Below are 24,208 nucleotides of genomic sequence, written 5' to 3'. Positions count from 1 at the left end.
GAGAGAGAGGGAGAAAGAGGGGCCTGCCCTGAAGGAAGCTGGGAAAGCAGAAAGTGCACCATCAGGCATCTCCCGAGCAGCGGAGCATGTCTCCTCCAGCAGACAGTGCTCGGAACTGGGAACTGGCATTTCTGTCCCCAGCTTTTATTTCATAACACAGAGAAAATAGCTGCTTGGAGAAAAGGGTCAAGCAAGCTGAATTCACTGGTGGGCAATCTTATCCATTTGTTGTTGCTCACCTCGGATGGGAACCGGGCTGGGTGGATGGCAATGGGTGAAGCCCCCACGTGCTACGCAGAGTTCTAAGCGCCTTACACCCCGTCTACCTTACGGTAACACAAGTGGGAATGATGGGTTCACCAGGTGAAGAACGGCAGGTGGGTCAGGCTATGTCTGACTTGTCGTAGACCAGGGAGCAGAAGGAACAACAGGATTAACATCCCTGCTGGGAGCGCTCTATCTAGCGCATAGATATCCCCCTCCCCAGGTCTCAGGAGGCCCTGCTCTGAGCCACCTTCTGAGTCCTGATATCTAAAGAGCCACCAAACCCCAGAGAGGATAGCTCCACAGCCGTCTTCACTCCTCCCACCCCTAAAGAACAAAGGCCAGGGAGGCCAGCTTCCTGCTAAAGCTCTGACTACCCCCTCCAGGGCGTCTCCTCTGTGTGGCTCTTCTAGGACTGAGTCTGTGCCTGCCATCTCCTGCAGGAATGACAAAACCAATGCTTTTCCACAGGCTCTATCACAACGCTGGCGCAAACAGAGTATCTAGTGTCTCTCTGGCAGTCAATTGCCGGCTGTGGTGTCCTGGGCAGCCTTCATGTTATTGCTGGCTGCCATGCCTCCCAAGGAGAGAGCCATGCAACGTGAGACCACATGTGCTTAAAGCAATGTCTTAAGAAACCTGCCTCAAATTGAGACATGAACTCACCATGTTGACAAATTCTGAAGTTTTGTTTCAGTCGTTTCTTCTTCTTCTGAGAGGAAGCTCACACGAATGCACTATCAAGTATGGCCACAGCTCATGCACATGGACTGTATTACCTGGACTTGAGGTTATTGACAAAATAACCAAGAGGGCACGGAGCTGGGAGGGAGATGGGTGAGGGAGCTGCAGGGAGCAGGTGGAGGGAGGCTGAGATGGAGGAATATGCTCAATATACATTGTATAAATATAGGAGACTATCAAAGAAAAAACATCGTTTAGAAATGCCCAATGGGATGCCAAAAAGACTGAGGATATTTGAATCAACTGATTTGGGGATTTATGCGGAGGTGTGAAGGGCTCCCTTCAGAGCTGAACCCATGATGGTACTAATTAGATAGGGGAAAGGAACAGGAAAGGGCTTCGTGTGTTATCTGTAATTCCGTGACAGCAAAAGTCATGGTAAATCATAGACATGGATGTTTTAAACATAAGATCGTTTAGGGCCGGGGTGACAGATAGCTCAGTGCACACAGTACCCGCTATTTAAGCATGAGGACCCAAGTTCAAATCCTCAGCACTCGTATGACTGCTGGACCCAGCATTGGAGTGGGGAACACAGGCCCTGGGGGTTCACTGGCCAGTCAGTGTAGCTGATGTGGTATATCTAAGGAGGACAGCTAGCACTGACTCTGGTTGCCACACATACACGCACATGGCTGCACGTAGACTCACACACGTACACACACACTCACACACACACAACCTGGAGCATCTCTGCTGGATGTTCCCATCACAGTTTCCAGAACTAAGCACGCATTGTTTTTACCCAGCGTTTGAAGTAACAGCCCTGTTGATGTTATGGTTGGATTCCGATGTGGCACTTTAAAACATAAATAATTTCACTTGGCTTTGGCACTCCTTCTCTGAAACCCTCGGCACTTATCTGCACGCGGCAGCAAGGCACCTGTTCCTCCCTCCTGGGGCTGAGTTCCACGAACACCCTGCCGAAAGACGCTGCGGGGCCTAGCGGAAAACACTGACCTGGCTGCTCATGACTGACGCCCAAGGCACAGCACGGAAGTTGACACTTGGGCTGAGGACATGTAAGCCAGTCACCAGCAGACCTGGAATCAGGAACCTCTGCCCCTTGGATACTGCCAAATAAGGAAAGAATTCTTAAGACAGAGCGGAGCTGAGTGGTGGCGTGCAGGCCTCGCACAAACAAAGCCCTGGGTTCCATCCCCGGGACCTCAGAAAATAAAACATCACATTTGGCATATATTCCTTTAAGCCAGGCATGGTGGTTCGCACTTGTAATCCTGACAGTGCAGAGGCTGAAGCAGAAGGTTGCCATGAGGTCTGAGCTAGCCTAGGCTACAGAGTGAGACCATCTCAGACTCAGAAAGTAAAACAGCAACCAAGAACCATCCCTGTCACCACGCAGATGCAGAAGAGGCAACGCGTCACTCTCAAGGGCTCCAGCGGTTTATGGTACAGCTGTCCCGTGTGGCAGGGCGGCTGCTTGAGGGGTCTTGTTTTTCACTTAAGGACCAGATGACGGAGTAGATAGTTACAAGAATACTCGTTACCCAGTCAGTGTCTTAACGCGTTTGAGATCGTTCAAGACGGCATTCTTCTCTGCAGAGAAACCTAGTGCTGGGGGTGCAGGAAGCAGCTGTCATAAGGAGACCACTGGGGACACCGAGAAAGGAGACTGACTGGTCCGCATCCTTCACAATGTTTCCACCCTTATCTGTGAACCAGCACTCTGAGGCGATGGACCTGTTTATTTAGCACAAGGCCTGCCAGGCAGCTCTGGGGACGGTGTCAGTCTCGATCACAAACGTGAAGCATTTTATGTGCCTTTAGACACAAAGTCCACTTAATTCATCTCATCTCAGTAGGACAGAGATCACTAAAAAGAAAAATGATCTTACAGTTACTACATGACTGTCTCTCTTCCCCCTAGTAATCACAGTGAATTGTAGTTAACACATATTGTTTGAATACTTGTTTCAGTACTACTGACAATGCCGGCTGAAGACGTGTGTGTGTTAATACCAAGAACAAGGTCCTGGGACTTCATGAGAATACACACAAATGAACAAAGGCAAGCAGTAGGGAGAAGGGGCCAGAAACAGAAGGAACAGAAACAGTGCGGGACTGTAGAAGGAAGGCTGAGCCCAGCACCAGCCTCAACCAAGCGCAATGGGGAAGCACTGGGAAAACACGCTGGATCAAACGGGAAACAGAAGTGTGGACAAGGAGAAAACACAGGTCGCAGTGGACATGAGACAGGTTCATACAGAAAGGAACAATATGCTAAAAACTATCACAAATCCAAATCAAAATGAGAAAAAGAGAGCTTCCATTCTTCCCCGACCAATTGACAAACATTAGATCAGAATATCCGAGTGGTCGTGAATCAATCCCTTTAGGAGTAAGCTGGCAATGTCTGTGAAATCAGCACAGTACTTTAATTTCACAAAGATATTAAAGATGTGCACAGCTGCTGGCCCAAAAGTTTCTTTTCCAAGCAACAACACTCACAAAATGCTTTTTTCTAGACATCAGAGAGAGCGTGCCCAGCCGTGCATGTATGAAACTTTGAAGGAAGGCCATTCCCCAAAGCAGGACATTGGTTGTAAAATGATAATATTTATTTTATATTTTAAAAAGCATAAAAACCATGCTTATTAGAAGCATGTAGTGACATGGTGGTGAACTGTGTATAAATTATCAAGAGCAAAAAGCAATCTCTTTGCACCTTTCCTTACAGTGAAAACGTCTTGCACACTACAACCATAAATTGTACAAAGTAAAATTACGTTTCCCCCTAAAAGCTCATGGAGAAAATTGGATAGTGAAGGATCCCAGCATCCTTCTTTTTGTGCTGACAGACAGAAACAAGACACGATCAGGCCTCCCGCTATCCCCAGACACGTAGTCCTGGGATGCAGCACAGGTGAAAGCAGCAAGATGATCACCGCCACCTGAGCCACCGGCTTCCTCCACCTTTCCTGCTGCAGCTGGATGCCATCTGCGCTCCCACCGTCTCCCTAGCCCCGTATGCTCTGTCACAGGCTCGGGGCTACGATAGAAGCTGGAAGAGACCCTGCTGCTTGCCCTGTGTCTGTGAAACCACCCAGGCAGCACCCGTGGCTGTGAGCTTTACTCCTGAAGCTGGCTTGTGTGAAACACAGAGGAAAAGGCGCATCAGAAAGCATGGCAGTTCGTCCTGAAAGGGGACGATAACCTGAGTCCCGTGGCGTCTGCCGTTTCCTGAGTGCCGGCTCACGCCGGCATGAGGAAGGGTCACCACTATGACAGTGAGAGCTGGCATCACACGCCCAAGCCCCCAAATGCAAGTATGTCTGTGGCCACAGGACGTAGGAGCTGGCCTCTGGGGTGATCTGATAGTGTCCCCAGGGCAGGGCAGGAAGCAGCGTCCTTCAGCCATGGAAGCAGAAGTCTCTAGAGCAACTGGACAAGGCCCACCGTGGCGGTGTGAAAGCACACCGTGTCAAAACCACCTCTGCAAATTTTCTCTCTTGAGGCTGTATGCCCCGCGAGCACCGGCGGCTCAATCAGTGCCTCTCAGCTGAAGGAACTCAGCCGCTCGGCACGAGTAACACTTTTTGCTTTTCAAGATTTACTTTATTTTGTGTGTACGCTTTTCTAAGAATCATTGAGTGTGTACGAGTGTGCTTGGGAATATGTTTTTAAAAATCACGGTCTTTTTTTCAGCAAAAAAAAAAAAAATAATAACAATGAGTTTAAAGGAGACAGAGATGATGAGAGAATCATTTTGTTCTGGAACATTCACAGACAGGGGGAGTCCTGCAGGGAGAGCTGCTGTGTGTTCAATGAGAGAGGAGAATACAGGGCCACCATTCGGGGTGATGGATGGACACAGACATACACACACAGACACACAAACACACAGACACACAAACACACAGACACACACAGACATCACAGACAGACATACACACGCAGACACACACACACAGACATCACAGACAGACATACACACGCAGACACACACACACACAGCTTTCACGTATGTGCTATACCACAGAGAATCTGAGAATACTCCCGAGTGCACACAGTAAGTATCTTGGAGATGCTGCTGTCTTTTCAAGGCACCTAGGCCAGAGCAGAAGCGGGGTGGGGTGGGGTGTGGGAGCCGCTCTGGGATGTGGCAGTTATGCAGAACAATAACACCTGGCACCTGGAGTTCCTTCCACTGTCGCAAAATCCTGGACTAAGCAGGGAGGAGGGAGGCCATGCCTATTCCCCTGACACCAGCCGGGAACACAGCTGTAGCTAAGCTGCCTGGCAGCAACCATTAAAGCCCATGCAGAGATTGCTGTTCCCTGTCATCCCCAGTTTCTGAGCGCCCTGCGCCTCCTTAGGAACTTTCCGACTACCCAGAGCCTGAGCGCCCTGGGCCTCCTTAGGAAATTTCCACATCCTGTCTGACTCCTGAGCTACTTCCACTCGAGATGCCATTTGAACATGCTCCTTCCATGTGCACACACATACACACATGCACGCATGTACATACACACAAAAACACACACATGCATACACACAGACACACACAAAGACACATACACACACGCAAAGACACACAGACACACATGCAAAGACATACATGTACCTACACACATTTAAAAGATTCAACTCTAGACTTAAGGCTTTCAACCTAGGGACTTACAGTCTCCAATTGTTCAGAATTAGAATGTTTTTCTATCAGAACCCTATTCAGTCTGCCCCCCCCCACACACACAGTGTTTTTAAATGCAGGACACTATAGGCTTCTTTAAGCTACGCAAATGACAATGGGTATTGCAAATAAGGTCAGAATAATCTCTGGAGGGCTGAATTAGACCCCTAACTGACGTGCACAGGGTTACATGAGGAACAGCGGCCTCCGGGGTCAGTCATCCCTCAGTATTGTAAGAAGCCCTCAGAGCCATCTTCCAGATGCTTGCACACAGAGACGGTGGCTCGTTTGCCAACATGTTTTTATTAGGGCCCTTGGCCTGATCCTGAAGCCCATGAATGTGCAGAGAGAAATCTAAAATACCTTCACCTTTCCCCCACTGAAATGCCGTGTTCTAGAGCCTGGTAAGACTACCAGCATAGTGCTCCCAGGCTCCAGCATGGCAGAAGGAAAGGAACCACAAACACGGTGCCTGCAAATGAAAGGGCTCATTGATCTGTTTACCAAAACACCTAACACTCCAAGTGAATTTGCAATGGGAAAATGCCCCTGTGGGGACTGTCTCAACTTCAGAGAGGATATTTCCCTCTGCTAATCTGAGGCTTGTGCTAGCGGTATTAAAGCTGCAGTCAATGGATGCAAGGCCTCTTTCCCCACTCCATAAACAAAGCCATGGAATCACCTCACTATACCCAGAGAACCTCAAAGAAGCTGATCTTCACCAAAGTTACCTCGCAGGGGAGACTGCTCTAACAGGGGCCTTAAAGAATCCCTGGAAGCCGTTTCTATCACGGAGAGATATACAATGTCATACAGCACAGAATTCAACCAGGCCCAGAGTCCTACACAGCAGCAAGCGATTGTCTCCGAATGTATTCAAGAGTCAAAAATGCCTTCAAACTTCAGAAGCAACTTCTTCTTCATAAACAGGGATCTTAAAGGAAACAGCATAACACACTGGAGTGTTTGTCGAAATGTACTTCGCCTCCTACACGGCCTGCTCTGTCTGTGCTTTAAAGCATTGGCTTGGGAAGTGGGGAGGAACCCACATAAGTGTCTGATCAAACTATCTAAGATTTACAAAAAAATATTTGATTTAATTGCTATGAAATAGGGATAGAATTAAGAGTCTAAAGCACAAACCAAAAGGGCAGAATTTGGGGTTATCAAAATCCAGTCATTTCTACTCACTTAGCCCACTGTTAAAATTCCCTCTAGGTCACAATATTGCAGCTGGCCCTAATCCTTGAAGCCAGAGAAGGTGAAGCTCTAAGACTTTGGTACATTACTTACTACGTGATAGAATACATCCTGAGACTGAAAATTAGATAGAACTCTGAAACACAGTTTACTTGATACATAACGCAATAGATATTAACCAAAGAAGTTTTCTAACGCCTCATCTCGGCTGTGGGCAACCCCGATTTTCATGAGTTTTCATGCGAAGCAGTAGTGAACAGACAAGTCTTGTCCCATCTCTGTGACACCAAGCTATAGACATAACAAACAACACACTCTTTGGCTCACTTTCTTTGTCTATGTAGGCTGCTAGTTTTCCTCATTGCTACAAATGTCATCAATGCCCGGCGGCCAGGAACGTCGGTTGCTTAATAAACCCGCCATCTCAGACTCCCACTGCCTCCACCGACTTCTGTGTCAACCAGCCCGTACTTAATTCACCGCCTGTGCGGATTTGTCTCCGTGTTAAACCCTACCAGTTTCCTCCCAAAAACATTTACAAGAAAACACACAGAAACAAACACAACAGAGGAGAGACCCACAGACCACCGCTTCCCGGTCACCACACACCACACGACTAGGAAGAAAGCTTGCAGCGCATAGAGGGGCAGGTGTTTTATTTGTGATAGACACGTAAACCAGCACACCCAATTACCACCATTTGAGACGGCTCAGTCCTCTCAGCATGGAGGCGTCCCACAATTCAAGTCAACCTCTGTCCATCCTGCTACCAACAGCCACCGAGGATCTCCCCACTTCCGTGGGGACGTGCCGGCATGCCTGTTGGTGAGGAGTCCCAGAAGTGCATCCGAACATTCGCCATGGACAAAGCCCATCGCTGTGACCCTGCCCTCCAGCCTCCGTGACGGTTGCTTCGCATCAGACCCACATCCAGACACCGTTAGGAACAGGTAAATAATCTGAAAATTCAAGAGTGCTCCAAACGCCTCCAACCAGAGTAATCCATGGCGCTCAACAGAGAATTTAGAAACCCCAATTTTTTTTCTGAGTTTGAAGTTTTTAAGCCTTGCGGATGGTCGGAGTAGGAAAAAGGAAATTTACTAGGCAGCGCAAAGGAAATCTCGTTGTCCTCTATTGTGGTAGGGGGGGTGTTGCCCAACCCTAACTTATCTGCCTTGATAAAGGAAGCCAAGCGCAAGAAGAGCAAGGTTTTGTCAAATGTAGAGGAACCCTCTCCTTACCTTAATCGTGCTGGCCATATTGCAATCAAGTTTATTGATCGTTAATAAATGTTAATAATAATTATTGCTTCTCTCTGACCAGAAAGTAGTTTTGATGAGGTTGTTTAGAGCGGATGAGATTGTGCTAAGTCTGGGAAATGAAGTCAACCAATGGCAGGAAGAGGTTTCTATTGGTCCTGGCTGCCCAGCCCAAAGAAACAGGATATTTGGGAGTGGAGAGATAAGAGACCCTGAAAACAATGTTGTTTTTCTTGATGATATGCAGCCAGGAGAATTTTTTTTAATTAAAAAAAAGGCATCAATTGGCTAGGGCTGGGACTGTCACAGCAGGTGTGACCTGTGTGACTCTGGGTGACAGGCTGCACCAGACCAAAGCAGGATGCAGATGTGGCAGGGCTTTGCATGGCTGCACAGGGGGAGGTGGAAGGCACCTCACAGCCTGGGTGCCAGTACTGTAAGCCCCCTCCTCCCCAGGACGCCACCAGCCAGCTAACCAGGACTATTCATGCAACTACATGGTCATATTTAATAAGCAATTTGTGGCCAGTGAGCAAAGAGCCTCCATTTATTCAGTGTCTCCAATGAATGTTCCAGAACTGCTTCACAAATTCTCTTTCCAAACACAAGAAACCATTATTATTTGCTCCCCAAGAAATAAATCGAAAATACAGACACTGGAATCAAGGTAACCAAGAAAACTAAAGAAAAAAATACAAATATCAAAATCTTATTTTCAAGCACTTATTTAAGGGGCTGGGGAAATGGCTCAGCCAGTAAACTGTTCCCAGTGTAAACATGAGAACCTCAGCTCAGTCCCCAGAACCCAGAGAGAAAAAGCTGGTGTAGGGTCACAGACCTTCACGGGGAGTCAGAGACAAGGGAGCCCTGGAGTGCACTGGCCGGCCAGCCTATGCCAATCAGCTGGTTCCAGACCAGCATCTGAGGAGTAAGATCCAGGGTTGACTGTTGGCCTCCACATGCACACTAGCCTGAGCAAACTGTGTGCCTATATACAGGCGTACACACTCTTTATGCAGGCGTACACTCTCTTTATACAGGCGTATACACTCTTTATACAGGCGTACACTCTCTTTATACAGGCGTACACACTCTTTATACAGGCATACATTCTCTTTATACAGGCGTACACACTCTTTATACAGGCGCACACACTCTATACAGGCGTACACACTCTTTATACAGGCGTACACACTCTTTATACAGGCCACACACTCTATACAGGCGTACACACTCTTTATACAGGCGTACACACTCTTTATACAGGCGCACACACTCTATACAGGCGTACACACTCTACACAGGCGTACACACTCTTTATACAGGTGCACACACTCTATACAGGCATACACACTCTTTATACAGGCGTACACACTCTTTCTATAAGTGTACATTCTCTTTATACAGGTGTACACTCTCTTTATACAGGCGTACACACTCTATACAGGTGTACACACTCTTTATACAGGTGTACACACTCTATACAGGCATACACGCCCTTTATAAAGGCGCACGTGCCCTTTATATGGGCGTACGCACTCTTTATATATGCGTACACACTCTTTATACAGGCATACACATACAGGCATACACACTACATATGCTTATGCATACATCCCTCCCCCAAACATCTAGAGTCTACATTCTAGAACATATGCCCCACTGATGGACATCCATGCTGCCAACCATGGATGCCAATAGAACTGAGTTACCCAGAGAGGAGGCCACGGGTCCTCATGAAGTGCACAAACCCAAGCTGCAGGTTCAAGGCCACAGTTCTCTTTCCCCAAAGGAAGCAGAGCTGACACAGGCCTGAACATTCCTTAGAGGATTTCAGGCCTTTAATTACTCATTTTCAGGAAATTACTTGTTCTGTGGACGAAAAAAAAGTTTGCTTTGAATTGAGTCACATGATAGTTTGACCAGTAAAGAGTACGGTCTCAAGGGGAACCAAGGAAACAAAGGACCAGAGCCTGAGTCACAAGCAATTCTTGGTTACTGGGACAGACAGGTGGGGAACTGAATTCATTCAGACTTTGAGCCAGCGCTGCCGGGATTCGACACTACTCCCTTTCTCTGTTTTGCCTCCTTGTACGACTCCATCCCTGTGTGTTAAATCATAAAAAGAAGCGGGTTTCGCCAGTAGGATTTGCTGAAGGAGGCAGAGGCAGGAAGATCACCAGTTTGAGGCCAGCCTGGGCTACACATATTTTTAAAAAGGATACAAAAAGAAGGAGAAAGAAAAGATTAGGAGATGGAAGAGGGGATGGGACCCTGTGGTCCAACACTTGCCCAGCAGGTGTAGAGACCCTGGGTTCAAACCCCAGTGGGTGCAAAAAGACAGGGAGAAGGAAGGAAAAGAGAACAGGGCAGAAGAGGGAAGGAGCAGGAACGGGGAAAGGACGTAGCGACCATGAGGAGGGAAGTTAAAAGCAAGAAAGAAAAATGTGTATGAACACTAATTCCAGTAAAAGTCTCCTGGCTCACAGGTTCTCAGCACCTACATTTTGAGGGAATGTCGATTTCCGGCTCTTTTTATCTCTGAACAATGCATAAGATGGCAGACTGATTAAAACTGTGTTTCCCCTAAAATTCTCCAAGTTCTGAGCTGTTTCATCCTGGCAGCTTCCCACGAGCACTGAGAAAAAGAAACAAAGTAACAAGCAACATCCGGGTGCTCCTAGTGCCCGGGGGCCTTTCTTCTCTCCCATGAAGCAGCTGTCTTTTCAAAATGTTGAGGGAAGGTCCCTGTGTGGATTTACTGAGCTGGGTTATTACAGGACTGACTTCTTTGCGATAAAACAACTATAGATGGTCTTGCCTCCTGCACTCACCAGGGTTAACACAGCACACAACTGTGTCCTGTGGCAGGGGCAGCAAGCTCCTTCCCAAGGTCTAACGACCCCCACGACCTGCCTAAGACACCATGGTGCTTATCTGACCCAAATCAACTGTCAAGAGGAAAAATTTTATCTTTGATTTTGAAATAATTTCAACCTTACAGGAAAACTACAGTGCAGAGAGACCCCCTCACCACCCCAGTCTTCCATACGCCCCTCCATTTGCCCAGCCCTCCGTCATTTATGCACAACACACAGATCCTTTATTTGATAAAATACTCCTTTATTAGAGCCTGAATTCTTTGCTTGGAAAATTATAAAGACAAACCAGACACTATTATTATTTGACATAATTTCTGAAGATTCTGCTCATACCTCTCACAGTGCCTAATTTGGAACCTCAACAAAAGTCTAAACAGTGATCAGATGGCATAATAATTTGGGGATCGCCACATTTTAAAATGGCAACCCCCTCTGTTAAATGTCCCTCGTTTCAAATGACAAAATGCTTAGCAGATTTTTACTTTCAAAGAGAGTCATTCCTGATGCCAAGAGGAGCAAAACAATCCTCAGTCCGGGTCATCCCAGAATATCGATCACAAGACCTTTGCCCATAAACTTGACTACCGGTGGCACAAGCAGTGCCTATGAATTAGAACACCCTGATGCCACTTCCTAAACCTTATCCCCGGAGTTACCTGAAGTGGGGGACGCTCACTTCATATTTCCCTGACCCTAAGTCTGGGTTTTCATGCGACCTTGGCTCCCAGCCTCTTAGCAGTTGCAGAACTGGCTCTTTCCCCCCCCGAAATGTTACTTTGAGGGGGACGCCATCACCAGACAGTTCCAGTTAAAGAGCAATCTGGCAGCTGCTGGGGGTCATTCCATCGTATGTCTGGCAGGGTTAGGTCACTTTTCTCCCTTGTTAAAACACAGGAACACTCTATGGGACCCACTGGCCCATGGTGATCACGGACAGCAACAACTATAGATGATTAGGGTGGTTTGTTTAAGAACGACCATGAGCCCATCATGCACAAAGTCAGTTCCCTTTGATGAGTCTGTCTGCAGTTTACTCAGAAGCAAAAAGGAAATGTTGTAAACAAAACTGCACAAAGGTACCATAACCACAAATGAAATCCATTGTTGATTTATCCCCGAGGCAAGCCTCTGATTCTGTGATTCTGTGAGGGTCTCACCCTTGTTTCCTCATATGTGTGGTATGTGGGTCCGCTCATCCTAAAGTGCCTTGGTGGAGGACAGCAAGGCTCTGCAAATCAATCACGGCTGCAGCAAAAGAAGAATGGACTACCTTGTAACGGGGGCATGGCAGCAGAATCATGGCCTCTGTGTTAATTATTCCTGTTACAGGCATCTATAAAATGGAATACCCACCATCATCAAAAATATGGCAGGAATGGGTTGGGGGATGGTTTGGTGGGTAACACCACACACTGCTCAAACACGAGGTCCTGGGTTTGGATCCCCAATACCCACCCACATAAGAGGCCGGGCATGGCCACGACCACCTGTCAGTCGAGCCTGAGTATCTGCTGTGCATCTCAGGTTCAATGAGAGACCCTGTCTCAGGGGATAACGTACAGGACAAGAGAAGAGGGACCTCCACACATGTGCATAAGCACACACACAGATACTCTAGGAAAACCAGGTAGAGGATGAATATGATATGGATGAATGTGATATGGAAAACTGCTGCCGGGTAAATCAAAAATCAGCATGTGAAATTTTCACAGATGCATTCTGTTCTAAAAGGGAAGACATAACTAGCAGCAGTGGCAAGGTCTGCGTTACAAGGCCAGGGCAGAGGATCTTTCTTTGACTCCTTTCCCCGTCTTCTTTGTCTCATTTATATGTTCAGGATTCTTGTAGTCGGCACTACTAAACTTTTATATTAAAGGCGAATGAGTCATACATAACTTACTGCTGCTCAAATCCCCGAGGAATGCAAGCACATCCTGCACATGCACAACACAGATTCTGGGTGTCAGAACCTTCGTGCATCTGTATCAAAATGTCTAATTCTGCTGGGGCTGGGGAGACGGCTCAGTAGCTGAGAGCACTTGCTGCTCTCACAGAGGACCTGCACTTGGTTCCCCATGTCAGGCTGCTCACAACTGTCTGTAACTCCAGCTCCAAGGGTCTGATACCCTCTTCTGGCCTCCTTGGACACCTGTATGCATCTCTCTCTCTTTCGTTTCTTTTTAAATGTCTACACACAAAAAATCATTCTTTTAAAAAATTAAATTTTTGTACAAAAGTCCAGAAGACTTTTATGTGTTATGGTGCCCATCGATCAAGAGTTCATCCTGCTGGCATCAATGACTCACCAGTCTCACACCAGAAACTTCAGTGGGCACCGACAAAGCCAGGATGACAGGACTCTGACCCACCACTGAGCTTAGCATTCAGGAAGCCCATGTCAAGCTAGTCAAATCACACACACACACACACAGACAGACACACACACACACACAGACACACACACACACCTGCAAGGGCAAGGGCAAGGCCTCAAGCTCACCCAACTTTTTAAGGCCAAAACAAATGCTATATATTGTTGATCTGATGACACACAAATCTTAAAATGCAAACTGTTTGGATCATTCTCAAGATCCCTGCAAGAAGGATGTCTCAAGAACCTTTGCCAGGGACATGCCTGAGACTGGAGATAAGGATCGGCCATCTGGAGCTGTCCCCACAATGGAAAACTCCACTCTGCTGTGGAACTTTCCCATCTACGTCAGTGAGAGGATTTGCCTGAGAACAGGGCAGGGTGTCGAGGTGCCGTCCCAGTCACCACTGGCCGAAGTCGCTCTCTACAGTGTGCAGCGTGCCTAGGTTTTACCCTGTTGGGGCAAAGTTTTGTGTGAGTATATGTGCGAATGTGTAGGTGTATGTCTGAGCATGTGTGTGTATGTATCTGTGTGTGTGTATGTATGTGTGTGTGCACATGAGTGTTTGTCTGTGTGCATGTGTACATATACATCTATGTGTGTATGAGTGTGGATATCTATGTATGTGTCTGTGCATATGTGTATACACATATATGCCTGTGTGTATATGTGTGCATGGGTATGTACATGTGTGTGTGTGATGGAGTGCCTATGAATGTGTCTATGTTTGTAGTCACCATACCCTCATTAAGAAACAATTAAATTAACATGTAAGTAACTACTGCTTAACATTTTCTCTGAGTTAATACAGTCTTCAGCCTCTAGGTAAATTCTAACTCAATTAAAGCAAGAGCATTGTCATCACACACTAAATCCTCAACTTTCAACACCCATGCTGCAATTTCCTTCACCGTGAGGCGGGCATTGGTCCGGCTCTGCGGGCTCAAATGAAGCAACAATTCCAAGAAGCTTGACTTCCTCTGCATCCAGCCTGTTCTCAAGTTTGTGCAAACCTTGCTTGTCCTCATCCCTGGAGGCCTGGAATGTTAGTGCCATCCTCGTGGACTCTAAATCTGTTCACATACTATTCATGATTTTTTTAAAAAAGAAAGAGGTGTAATTATTCTGACACAAATGGTTTAGCCGAAAGCATAAATTTCCTAATTGCATTACCGTGTCTCTATACACAATGAACCTCAAGGCTCTTTGACATGTGACTGGGTACTTATGAGCACATATCTTATTTGGAGACACTGTCATGCTAACAGTTACCTGGGAGCTTGGTCTGCCCCAAGGACACGCTAGCGAATTGTACATCATACTGGTGGGGACCATGGGGCAGCTCTGTCCTTGTCAGAATGTCTCCCATCACGGCACTGTCCTTGTTGGTACCCTGAGCTGTGACATTATCTTGGGTCACCGAGATAACTTTGATTTTTATCACATTCAGAATCTTGGATGGTCATTAAAGGCGTATTTGTCTCCCTTACCACACATCATCATTTATTGACCTACATTTGTAGACTGTTTCTTTTGGGGCCAAGGAAATGGCTCTGTGGGTAAAGGCACCTGCTAAGCAAGCCGGGCAGGCTGAGTCCCTGGAACCTGAGTAAAGGTGGGAAGAAAGAATCCAGCTCACAAGGGTGTCCCTTCACCTCTTCAGGTACATGAACAACACGCCCCGAAACACTCCACAAATACAATTTTAAAATTAAATTATTTTTATAGCAAAAAGTAGAGACGGTGTCTTAAAGAATGGCAGCCAACGGCCTTCACAATATAGAGGTTTGAAGAGACATCTGTGTGCAAAAGTTGCTCCTCTGGAGTGTTTTCTAAAGACTGAGACGTCCCGGCTTTACTCTCCCGGCTCTACTCTGATGTCACCCAAGATGGCTCATTGTCTACTAATGTATTTCCATCACAAATGGAATCATAAATGAAGCCGGCACAGGAAAACTATGGAATTTGTTTACATTTTCTCACCAAGCGACCACAAACTTAAGGGAAGCAGCGGCCAGGTTTGAAGTCAAGGGCACTCAACAGTCAGGGTTGGTTAGGGGGGGCAGTTCCTGCTCCACATCCCAGGCTGCTCCTTAACTCCCTGTGCTGTACCCTCCCATGTGATCTCGTCTCCCACCACACAAAGGCCAAGCTGCAAGGTGCACTTTTTAATTTACCTGGCCATTTCTCTTCCAGCTGACCCAGGTGACGATGTTTCTGTGACAGAGTCTCTCAGTGAAACTGGGGCTTGGAGATTAACCTAGACTGAGTACCTGAACCCCAGGGGTCCTCCAATCCCCTCCCACCTCACCACCCATGGTATGGACACTCCTGGCTTTTAATGTCACTGCTGTGGACTGGAACTCAGGTTCCCATGAGCCATCATCTTCCCAGACCCTTTCTGATATACCAGAAATGAGAATCTAAGAGAAAAGCCATAATTTTCCCACATTGCATGTCCCCGTAGGTGATATCCTAGCCTTCATGTATAGTTACGAAAATAGCTCTGTCTGGAAAGCTGCAGGAAACAGCCACCTCTTACCGCCCCAGCGAGGCTCAGAGAGGCGCTGCTTTGTCAGCTCCAGCCTTGGAGTAGGTGTCCCTTTGAACTGCTGGAATCTTTGACACTAGAGGGCACTACATGTCCCTCTAAAAGGCCAGAAAAGAGCAAACCAGTATGCCTCAGGCTTGCCTTGAAATTCCTGGAATTGTTGTTATTATCCCACAAAGATGTCTTGGTTTTATTCACCAACAAGAAAACCCAACATTCATAAAGTTTAAGAAGGAAAAATCCTGAATTGCACATTATTTATAGAACAAGAGGAAATAAATATGAACAGAAGGAACACATGTCCACCTGCCTGCAATGGACTGGACCCCGGGCCCTGAGGGAAGTCTGAGCCTGGATGAGTCTACTTCACAAGGTAGATGTGGCCTTGGTTAGTTGGAGCTGGACTGAACCTGCAGCGTATTAGAGTGTCTGCAGGAGACGCTCATCTTATCTCTGGTCTCAAGCAGGTCTTTGCACAGCTGAAAATGTGAACCAATAAGAATTATATCATAATATACTCAATGTAAAAGGGAGATGCGGTTTGTTACATCGAGTCTGAAAAATGGCACTGTGACATAGGTCAGGTTTACAACACACATTCTATAAAAGTGCAATTGTGTGTGTGTGTGTGTGTGTGATTAGAGACTGAAAGAAGTTTTAAAACTAAGCACAATCCAGACATGGTGGTTTACACCTATAACCCCAGAACTCAAGAGAGGGAGAGGAGAATTATGAGCTTAAGGTCAGTCTCAGCTATATAGTGAGTTTGAGGCCAGCCTGGACTCCACGATACCCTGTTTCAAATTTCAAAACAAACAAAAAGCATTCTGAACAACTAAATATGGTAGTTTCCCTGAAAATGATGGTAATACACAATCCCACTGACTCTGAGGTCACGAAAATACTAAAGGTGTCATGAAGTCCTCGGCAGTGCCCTCCAAACACAGAGTGACCTCTTGGCTTCCCCTGTCTTTGTACTTAAAATAACTGGATTATTCCTGTTTCTGTTTCTACTCTGGCTTATATGCCGAGGGCTGGTGAGGTCAGTGGGTGAGGGCTATTTGTCTGGGTCTAGGTTGTAGGCAGAGCGTTGTGGACAGACTCTGTGGAACGGGCCCAGGTGCAGCTCTTACCATGTGTTCTCCACCCCACCAGCCAGCACCCCAAGGCTGCTTTCACTGCTCAGAGTGGGGTAGCTCAGGCAGGGGTTCCTTCCCATGTCTGTTGTTGCTCCAGGGAAGCAGACATGGCTTGTGGGTGTGAACAGCATCACAGAGCGGATGAGACCTGGGCACTGCCGCTGAGTGTCACGGTACCATCAAGAACCACAGTCAGCAAGACGCAGCACCTCCAGCTTGGGATTCCCGCAGCTGAGGCAGAGGCTGAGAAAAGAGTCCAGAGCTACCTCTCAGCTCCACAAACGAGGGCTGTACAGCCATGCTACAGAGATGGACCTTCAAGTCTGTCCACAGAACAAGAGCCGTAGACAATGTCCTCATCCCAGAGGCTGGGACTCAGCCCTATATGTTCCGTGACTCCAAAGTATTATTCAATTCATGTATGCCAGTTTTCTCCTGCATATCAATGGATATGCCTGCAGGTATTTTCACAGCAGGAGTCTGCCACTGTGCATCCCTGCCAGCCCCCACAGAGTCTCAAGGCCACACCTCGATAGCTCAAACAGCATGTATTGCATGAATGGATGCATGATGGAGTCAAACACGCACCCAGATCTCAGGAGCATCAGGGAAGGGCAATGTGGTAGCCAGCATCTGTCTAGTCAGGACAGGCTGCTCAAGAACAAGGGTTTTATGGGAGCATGGCCCCAGGGTGAAGCACCCTGGTCAGAGGAAGGCTTGACAAGGCAGACATGGTTCACCCTTCAGACACTGCGGCCACCCCTCCCTCACTTCTGTACGGAACTTGCCCAGCATCTTCACCACATGACTGGCTTCCATCTGAGCATACCCTATGCTAAGACTTTCCCTGAAAAATAAGAGGACATCTGGAATTTAGTGGTAACACATCCATGCTCTTCCCGTCACCCTCCCCACACACCCCCACACACACACAGAGAAAGAGAAGCCCTCTGCTCCATCACCCCCCAACACAATCCTCTTTTTCATCTGGACCACTCAATTGCAGATCTCCGGATGCTGGGTCACTCTGAGGGGGGTCTTTCTGAGCAACTGTTCTAAGTAAAGCATTTGGAAGGAAGAATTTTTTATGGACTCTGGGAGCTTCCAATTCTCTATCACACGAAGCCCGACTTCTCAGGGTCCAACCGTCACGCCCCTTCCCGTGATACCCACAGAGGCAGGGTGTTAAGAGAGCAGTCTGAGAAGGTGTGATGATCCATTAGAGTTATTATACAGAAAACTCCAATGTGGAGAAAGGACATTGGGTGCTCTAAAACACATGGGACTCTCTTCCTCACTTGATCTCAAAGGTTTGCAGGGTGTTGTGGGGGCTCCATTCGCATCTGAACTGTACTGAGAAGCATCTGGGGAAATCTAGTGGTGGACCTAGCTTTATTGTGAGCAAAGACTGTGTTCAAGTACCCACAACGGGTCCTGTTTTGTCAAACCTCAAGCTTGTATGTTCCTTCTTCAAAGAAAACAGAAGACACGCATCGATTGTGACAAAGACTCTCCCCAATCTGGAGGTTTCTTGGAAGAAGATAAATTGTCCTTTGCTTCTCTTGAGCAAGTTTGTCCAGCTGGCCTCAAATTCTTGAACTCAAGTGATCATCCTGCCTCGGGCTCCTACGTAGCCCTGTCTATGGATGCATGCTACCTCGAGAGCCCAGCTCAGTGATACTCAAACAAGTGCTAACCTCGGCTCGGGTTCCAGAGAGTCAGGTAGGGTACCCGAGTCTCACCTTCCTGGCCTTGCCAGGGTTTGAAGTATTTGGTTCCATGGGACTCAACACGGCTTTCACGGGACTGGAGTGCATTACAGAGCCTCACGCACCTCTCTCTTTTATAGAATGCATGCACAGGGGAACTCTTGCCATTTTACTATTTTCTTTAATAGCCAGAAATCGGGGAGGCTCACAAAGAAAATTTTCAACAGCCTTTAGTGACCCTTAACCTAGAAGGTTTTGCCTAATCTGTAAATTGGAGTTAAAAGTATTTCTATACCTTTGGAGTAGGGAGTCCTTTGTCCTTAAAAGGACAGAAAGACTATTAACAACAAGGCCATACATACACAGCACTCCTTTGTTGTCACTGCAAACCGAAACCAGATGTGCGGCACCAGCCGCTACCTTGGAGCGACTCAGGGAGGCTCAGCGCTAATCCGGCCATTCTTAATAACTCAAAACTGTCAGCTTTAAACCATCTATTTTTTTTCTCACTTACAAATGCAAACAAGAATTGACAGCCCACATCGGACTCGGTTTCCCTCTCATTGCAGAGAGATAGATTCGGCCTGATAGGAGCGCCAATAAAGGCCCTTTCCAGGAAGCTATGCCCCCAGCATCTGATTATGACGGCGTACCGTTGATTATCACCTTTAATGAACCACGATTTGGAAGAAGTTGTACTGAAAATCAGACGCCCCTGTCATGACCTCGCCCCAGACGGAGTTCCTTGGATCGTCAGACTGTGGGTGAATGTAAGAAAACACCGGAGGTCTCCCCTAAGGTTTTAATGACCCCAGGAATGTTCTCTGGCAATAAAACCACTTAATACGCAATCATTTCCCTGAATTTTACTGGAATAAACACAAGTGAAAGAGATGAACAAATACATTAGAAGTGGCTCAAGATTGCCCTAAAGAAAAAATCAATTAGGGCCTGATTTTTAACATCCCATCATTATCACTTCTATATGCTAAAATAAAGTCTAATGGAAAATATCTTTACATACCAGATATATTTTACTTTAGACGCATGTAAAATATAGACAGATACACAGATAAACACTGGGCTTTTTCTTTTTAAAGTTTTATTACTATTGTATGCATGCGTGTGGGGTCAGAAGACAACTTTGTGGACATGGTTCTTTCTTTCTACTTTGGTATGAATCCAGGGGGTTGAACTCAGGTTGCCAAGCTTGCACAGAATGCACCCTCACCAGCTGAAGCAATTTTCAGGTTCCTGACTAGGCTTTAATGCCCATGGACACAGCAATTACACAGGCAACCTACACACGGGGCTTCCTATTCCTACCCTGAAACTAGATGTGTGTGTGTTCTGTGTATGTGTGTGCACATGTGTGTGCATGTGGGTGTATGAGTGTGTGTGTGGGTGTGTGAGTGTGTACATGTGCGTGTGTCAGTGCACATGTGTGTGCACTCACATGTGTGTGTGTGTGAGTGTATGTGTGTGTGCATGTGTGTGTGATAAGTAAGACATAACTATGTTATCCTAACTGGGGGTGTGTGTGGAGCTAACAGGTAGACCCAGCAGCAGTGTTATCCTTGTTCATCTGATCAAGTGTCGGTAGAGAGGTAAAAGCTGAGGTTTCCTGTGTCTTGCAGAACAACTAATTCTACTGATCAAAACTGGCTGTAATTCTTTCCAGTCACAGTGAAAGGTAACCTGTTATCAAGTTGGCACAGCAATGTAAAAACAGGCAAGAGTGGCCAAGGCAAACACCAAGCTGTCCTCCAGACCACCACAGGCTCCCCAATCTCGCCACACGCAGCATCGGCACTGGGTCATTCTCTGTTGTGGGGACTACAGTGCAAGCCGGATGTGGTACCTTCTTGGTTTCTCCCTACAGGACATCAGTCATACATCCCTTATTCACAGTTACAACAACCAATCCTGCCCTTAGTTTTGCCAGGTGTCTCTGCAGGGGAAAGCAAAATTGATCTGACTGATACCCACAGGCAGAGAGTGATTGGATTTCGTCAGACAATATGATTATTGTGTGTTGGGAGGTGAAGAGTTGGTAGGGGTGCAGAGGGGATAGTTGTGAGGATATTGGGGATGGATGCAAGGTGTGTGTGTGTGTAGGGGTGAGGGAGTGGGGAGGCACGGGGGGATATGGGAGACCTGAAGGTGTAGGGTATGGATGAGGGTGTGTATGGAAGAGAGGTGTGAGGTAGAGGGTTGTGAGGTGAGTGAATTGTGGGGTGTGGGGTAAAGGGAGGGGTGTAGTTGGGGTGGGTTGTGTATTGTGAGGGAGTATGAAGGGATGAGAAGATTCTCTCTACACACATATACTTGCTTTTATGTGAGCATGCACACGCGTGTGCACGCACACACACACACACAGCACTCCTGCCTGCTGCCACATTTACCTGTCATAATAGTGATGAACTCTTATCCGTCTGGAAGCATAAGCCCACATAAATACTTCCTACTATAAACTGCCTGGGCCATGGTCTTCTATCACAATAGAAAACAGTACCTGTCCCAGCACTTGGGAGGCAGAGGCAGGCAGATCTCTGTAAGTTGGAGGCCAGCCTGGTCTACAAAGGGAGCTCCAGGAAAGGCTCCAAAGCTACAGAGAAACCCTGTCTCAAAAAACCAAAAAAAAAAAAAAAAAAGAAAACAGTACCTGGTGCACTCACCAAGAGCTCCACCTAAATCCGGAATAAACCCGTTGTCCCTGATGTTGCTCTTATCACAAGATTTGATCACAACAGCACACCGCACAACGCTAAAAGCAGTGAAATCCACTGGGCTGAAGAGCAAGGACGTGCATTGTCTGCTCTTCAGGCAGGAGAGTGGCAAGTTCTAGGCCAGTCAAGACCACTTGGTGACCCTGTCGCAAAGTCAGTGCTGTGAAACGAACAGATGGGAGGAATGGGGCAATCTGAGCAAACTTCACAGCGGACATTACAAGCCTGTGAAGATTTAAAGCTTATCCTGTGCTCACATGCGTACTAGGGAAACAGCCTAAAAATGTGCACTGTGTTTCAGAGGTCCGGATCATGGGATGAATGCTGTTTTTAAGTCAAGTGTTTCAGGAAAGTTGGAATATGGCTGACAAGTCTTTGTAAACAAAATTGGGAAAAGCTGGGGATAATTCATATTTTAAGAAAACATATTAAAATGCTAAGAAAATTAGATAAATATACAAACTATTACTAATCAATGTGAGGATGTATATTCTTGTATTTTGTACATTAACATATTCATTAAAATTTAATCAACAGCTGGGCAGTGGTGGCGCACGCCTTTAATCCCAGCACTGGGGAGGCAGAGGCAGGCGGATCTCTGTGAGTTTGAGGTCAATCTGGTCTACAAGAGCTAGTTCCAGGATAGGCTCCAAAGCTACAGAGAAACCCTGTCTCGAAAAAAAAATAATCAGCTATCATTTAGACTTTACAGAATATATTAATAGAGCTAGACACTGTTTATTGAGATCTATCTTATTAAATATACTATTATAAAGCAGCAGCTAAGATTCATGAGGAAAGTGAAACTTGAGCTGGGTATCAAAGAAAGACGATCTGCTCGGACTGTACGGGAAAGGACAAAATTCACGAACAAAACAGACTCAGAAACCTTAGGTAAAGAATTCAGTTCAACATGAAAGGACCCAGGGAGCCCAAAGTCAGGCTGCCCAGAGAGATAAGTCAGAATGAGGAAACACTGACATCTACAGACAGACGTTTGCTGCTGGGCCAGAGGGATTCAAAGGAAGAGATGGGCAATAATACACCTAGAGAACGTTCTGTGGCAGTCATCGTTGCCTGTGCTTTGACGCAAGCAAGCTTGCTTCAAAAATATAGAAAAGGTAGGATGGAGTGGTGTGTGCTCAGAGGACATGATGCAGCTGGACCCACCCCTGCCCCACAGAGAAAGGAAAAGGACAATGAAAACTCACAATCCTTCCCAACTTGGCCTATATTTCTTAGAAAATAAAATTTATTGATTTCTTTTAATTAAAAAGACACTAACCCCCACATATAGTCTCTCTTTCTCTCTCTCGTTCTCTCTTGCACACACACATACACAGACACACACGGACACACACTTTTTAAATATCAGATCTTTCCTAATTTTAATTTCAATCCAATGTATTCTTAGTCTTCTTTGCAGCCAGTGTTCAGTCTATAAAATCCAAGCTCCTGTAGCTACGAAAGACCCTGAGTGATCTTGGGCTCTGCTAAAGGAATATGGCAACAGAAAAAGGAAAGTAAAAAAGAAAGAAAAGGCGTTCATTGATTCATCTAAAAACCCCAAAATCCAGCTGAAGAATAACTGGTACCAGACTTATCCAACTTTTCCAGATAACTGAAAAGGAAGTAAGTTTGATATAGAGACAGAGCCAAAACACTGTTACTGTTTGGTTAAAAAGAAATTACAGGCCACCCTCACAGGTGAACGTAGGCATAGAAATCCCAAAGTCATAGAAAATCAAACCCAACACTATATAAAAATATATTTATAATACATATAAATACATATATAATAAATATATATTAATAAAATAGACATAGATAGAAAAATCTATTCTGTGACCAAGTTGGGTTTATCAAAGAATAAAAAGTTGTCTGAATCGATGTATGATAAATTGGAATATAGACATTGGAAATATAATTTAAATAGTTTTAAATAAAAGAATTATAAGTAATAAAAGTCAACTGTTTGTGATAAAAAAAAATTCTTGGCGCTATAGAGATGACTTAGCAGTTCAGAGCATGGACTACTCTTGCAAAGGACCTGCGTTCAGCTCCCAACTCCTGAGCTAGCAGCTCAGGTTGCTGTTGACTCCGGCTCCAGGGCCTCCAATGGCCTGCTCTGGCCTCTGAGAGCAGCGGCATCCATGTGTACAGATGACCACTTCAATACATACATTCACGGGATTAAAAATAGAAATAAATCTATGAACAAAAAACTTCGGTTTTTAAAATGTTTTGCGTGTATGTGCATGTGTGTGCACGCATGTGGGCCGGCACATACATGGAGGTCAGAGGGCAACTTTCATGAGTCGATTCTTTCTTTCCATCTTTTTGAGGAAGGGTCTCTCTTTCTGATCCTGCTGCCTCGGGCTAACTTCCCTGGGTGCTAACAGATGATTCTTCTGCCTGTCTCTCACCTTACTGCAGGAATTCTGGTATTACAGATGGGAACCATTGTATCCGGCTTTTTAATTTTTTACGTGGGTTCTGGGGACTGAAATAAGTTCAACAAGCTGGGGCAGTTAATGCATTTCCCACTGCACCATGCCTTTGGAGTATAAAATCATGACGTCCATAAAATTCAGATATCTCAGGCTGGAAAGGTGGCTGGGTGAGGAAAGATTCTTGCCGTGTAAGTCTGACTACCCGAGTTCAATTCCTGGGTCTTGGGGTAGCAGGAGAAAGCAGATTCCCAGCCG

General features: G+C 46.3%; 1 protein-coding gene across 2 annotated transcripts in view; it reads right to left on the bottom strand.

Moving 5' to 3' along the window:
* The window catches only part of Erg (ETS transcription factor ERG), a 96,516-nt gene extending 88,300 nt beyond the window's left edge, over positions 1-8,216 (bottom strand). For both annotated transcript variants that reach the window (XM_057765843.1, XM_057765845.1), the window contains exon 1: positions 8,101-8,216. In XM_057765843.1, the coding sequence (XP_057621826.1) occupies positions 8,101-8,118 (18 nt within the window). In that variant the 5' untranslated portion in view covers positions 8,119-8,216. The remainder of the gene's footprint in view (positions 1-8,100) is intronic.
* Between the last annotated feature and the right edge of the window lie 15,992 nt (positions 8,217-24,208).

Source organism: Chionomys nivalis, chromosome 3 (assembly GCF_950005125.1).
Source record: "Chionomys nivalis chromosome 3, mChiNiv1.1, whole genome shotgun sequence".
Lineage (NCBI taxonomy): Eukaryota > Metazoa > Chordata > Mammalia > Rodentia > Cricetidae > Chionomys > Chionomys nivalis.
Note: the sequence above shows the minus strand (reverse complement) of the source record. Positions and strands in the feature narration are given on the sequence as shown.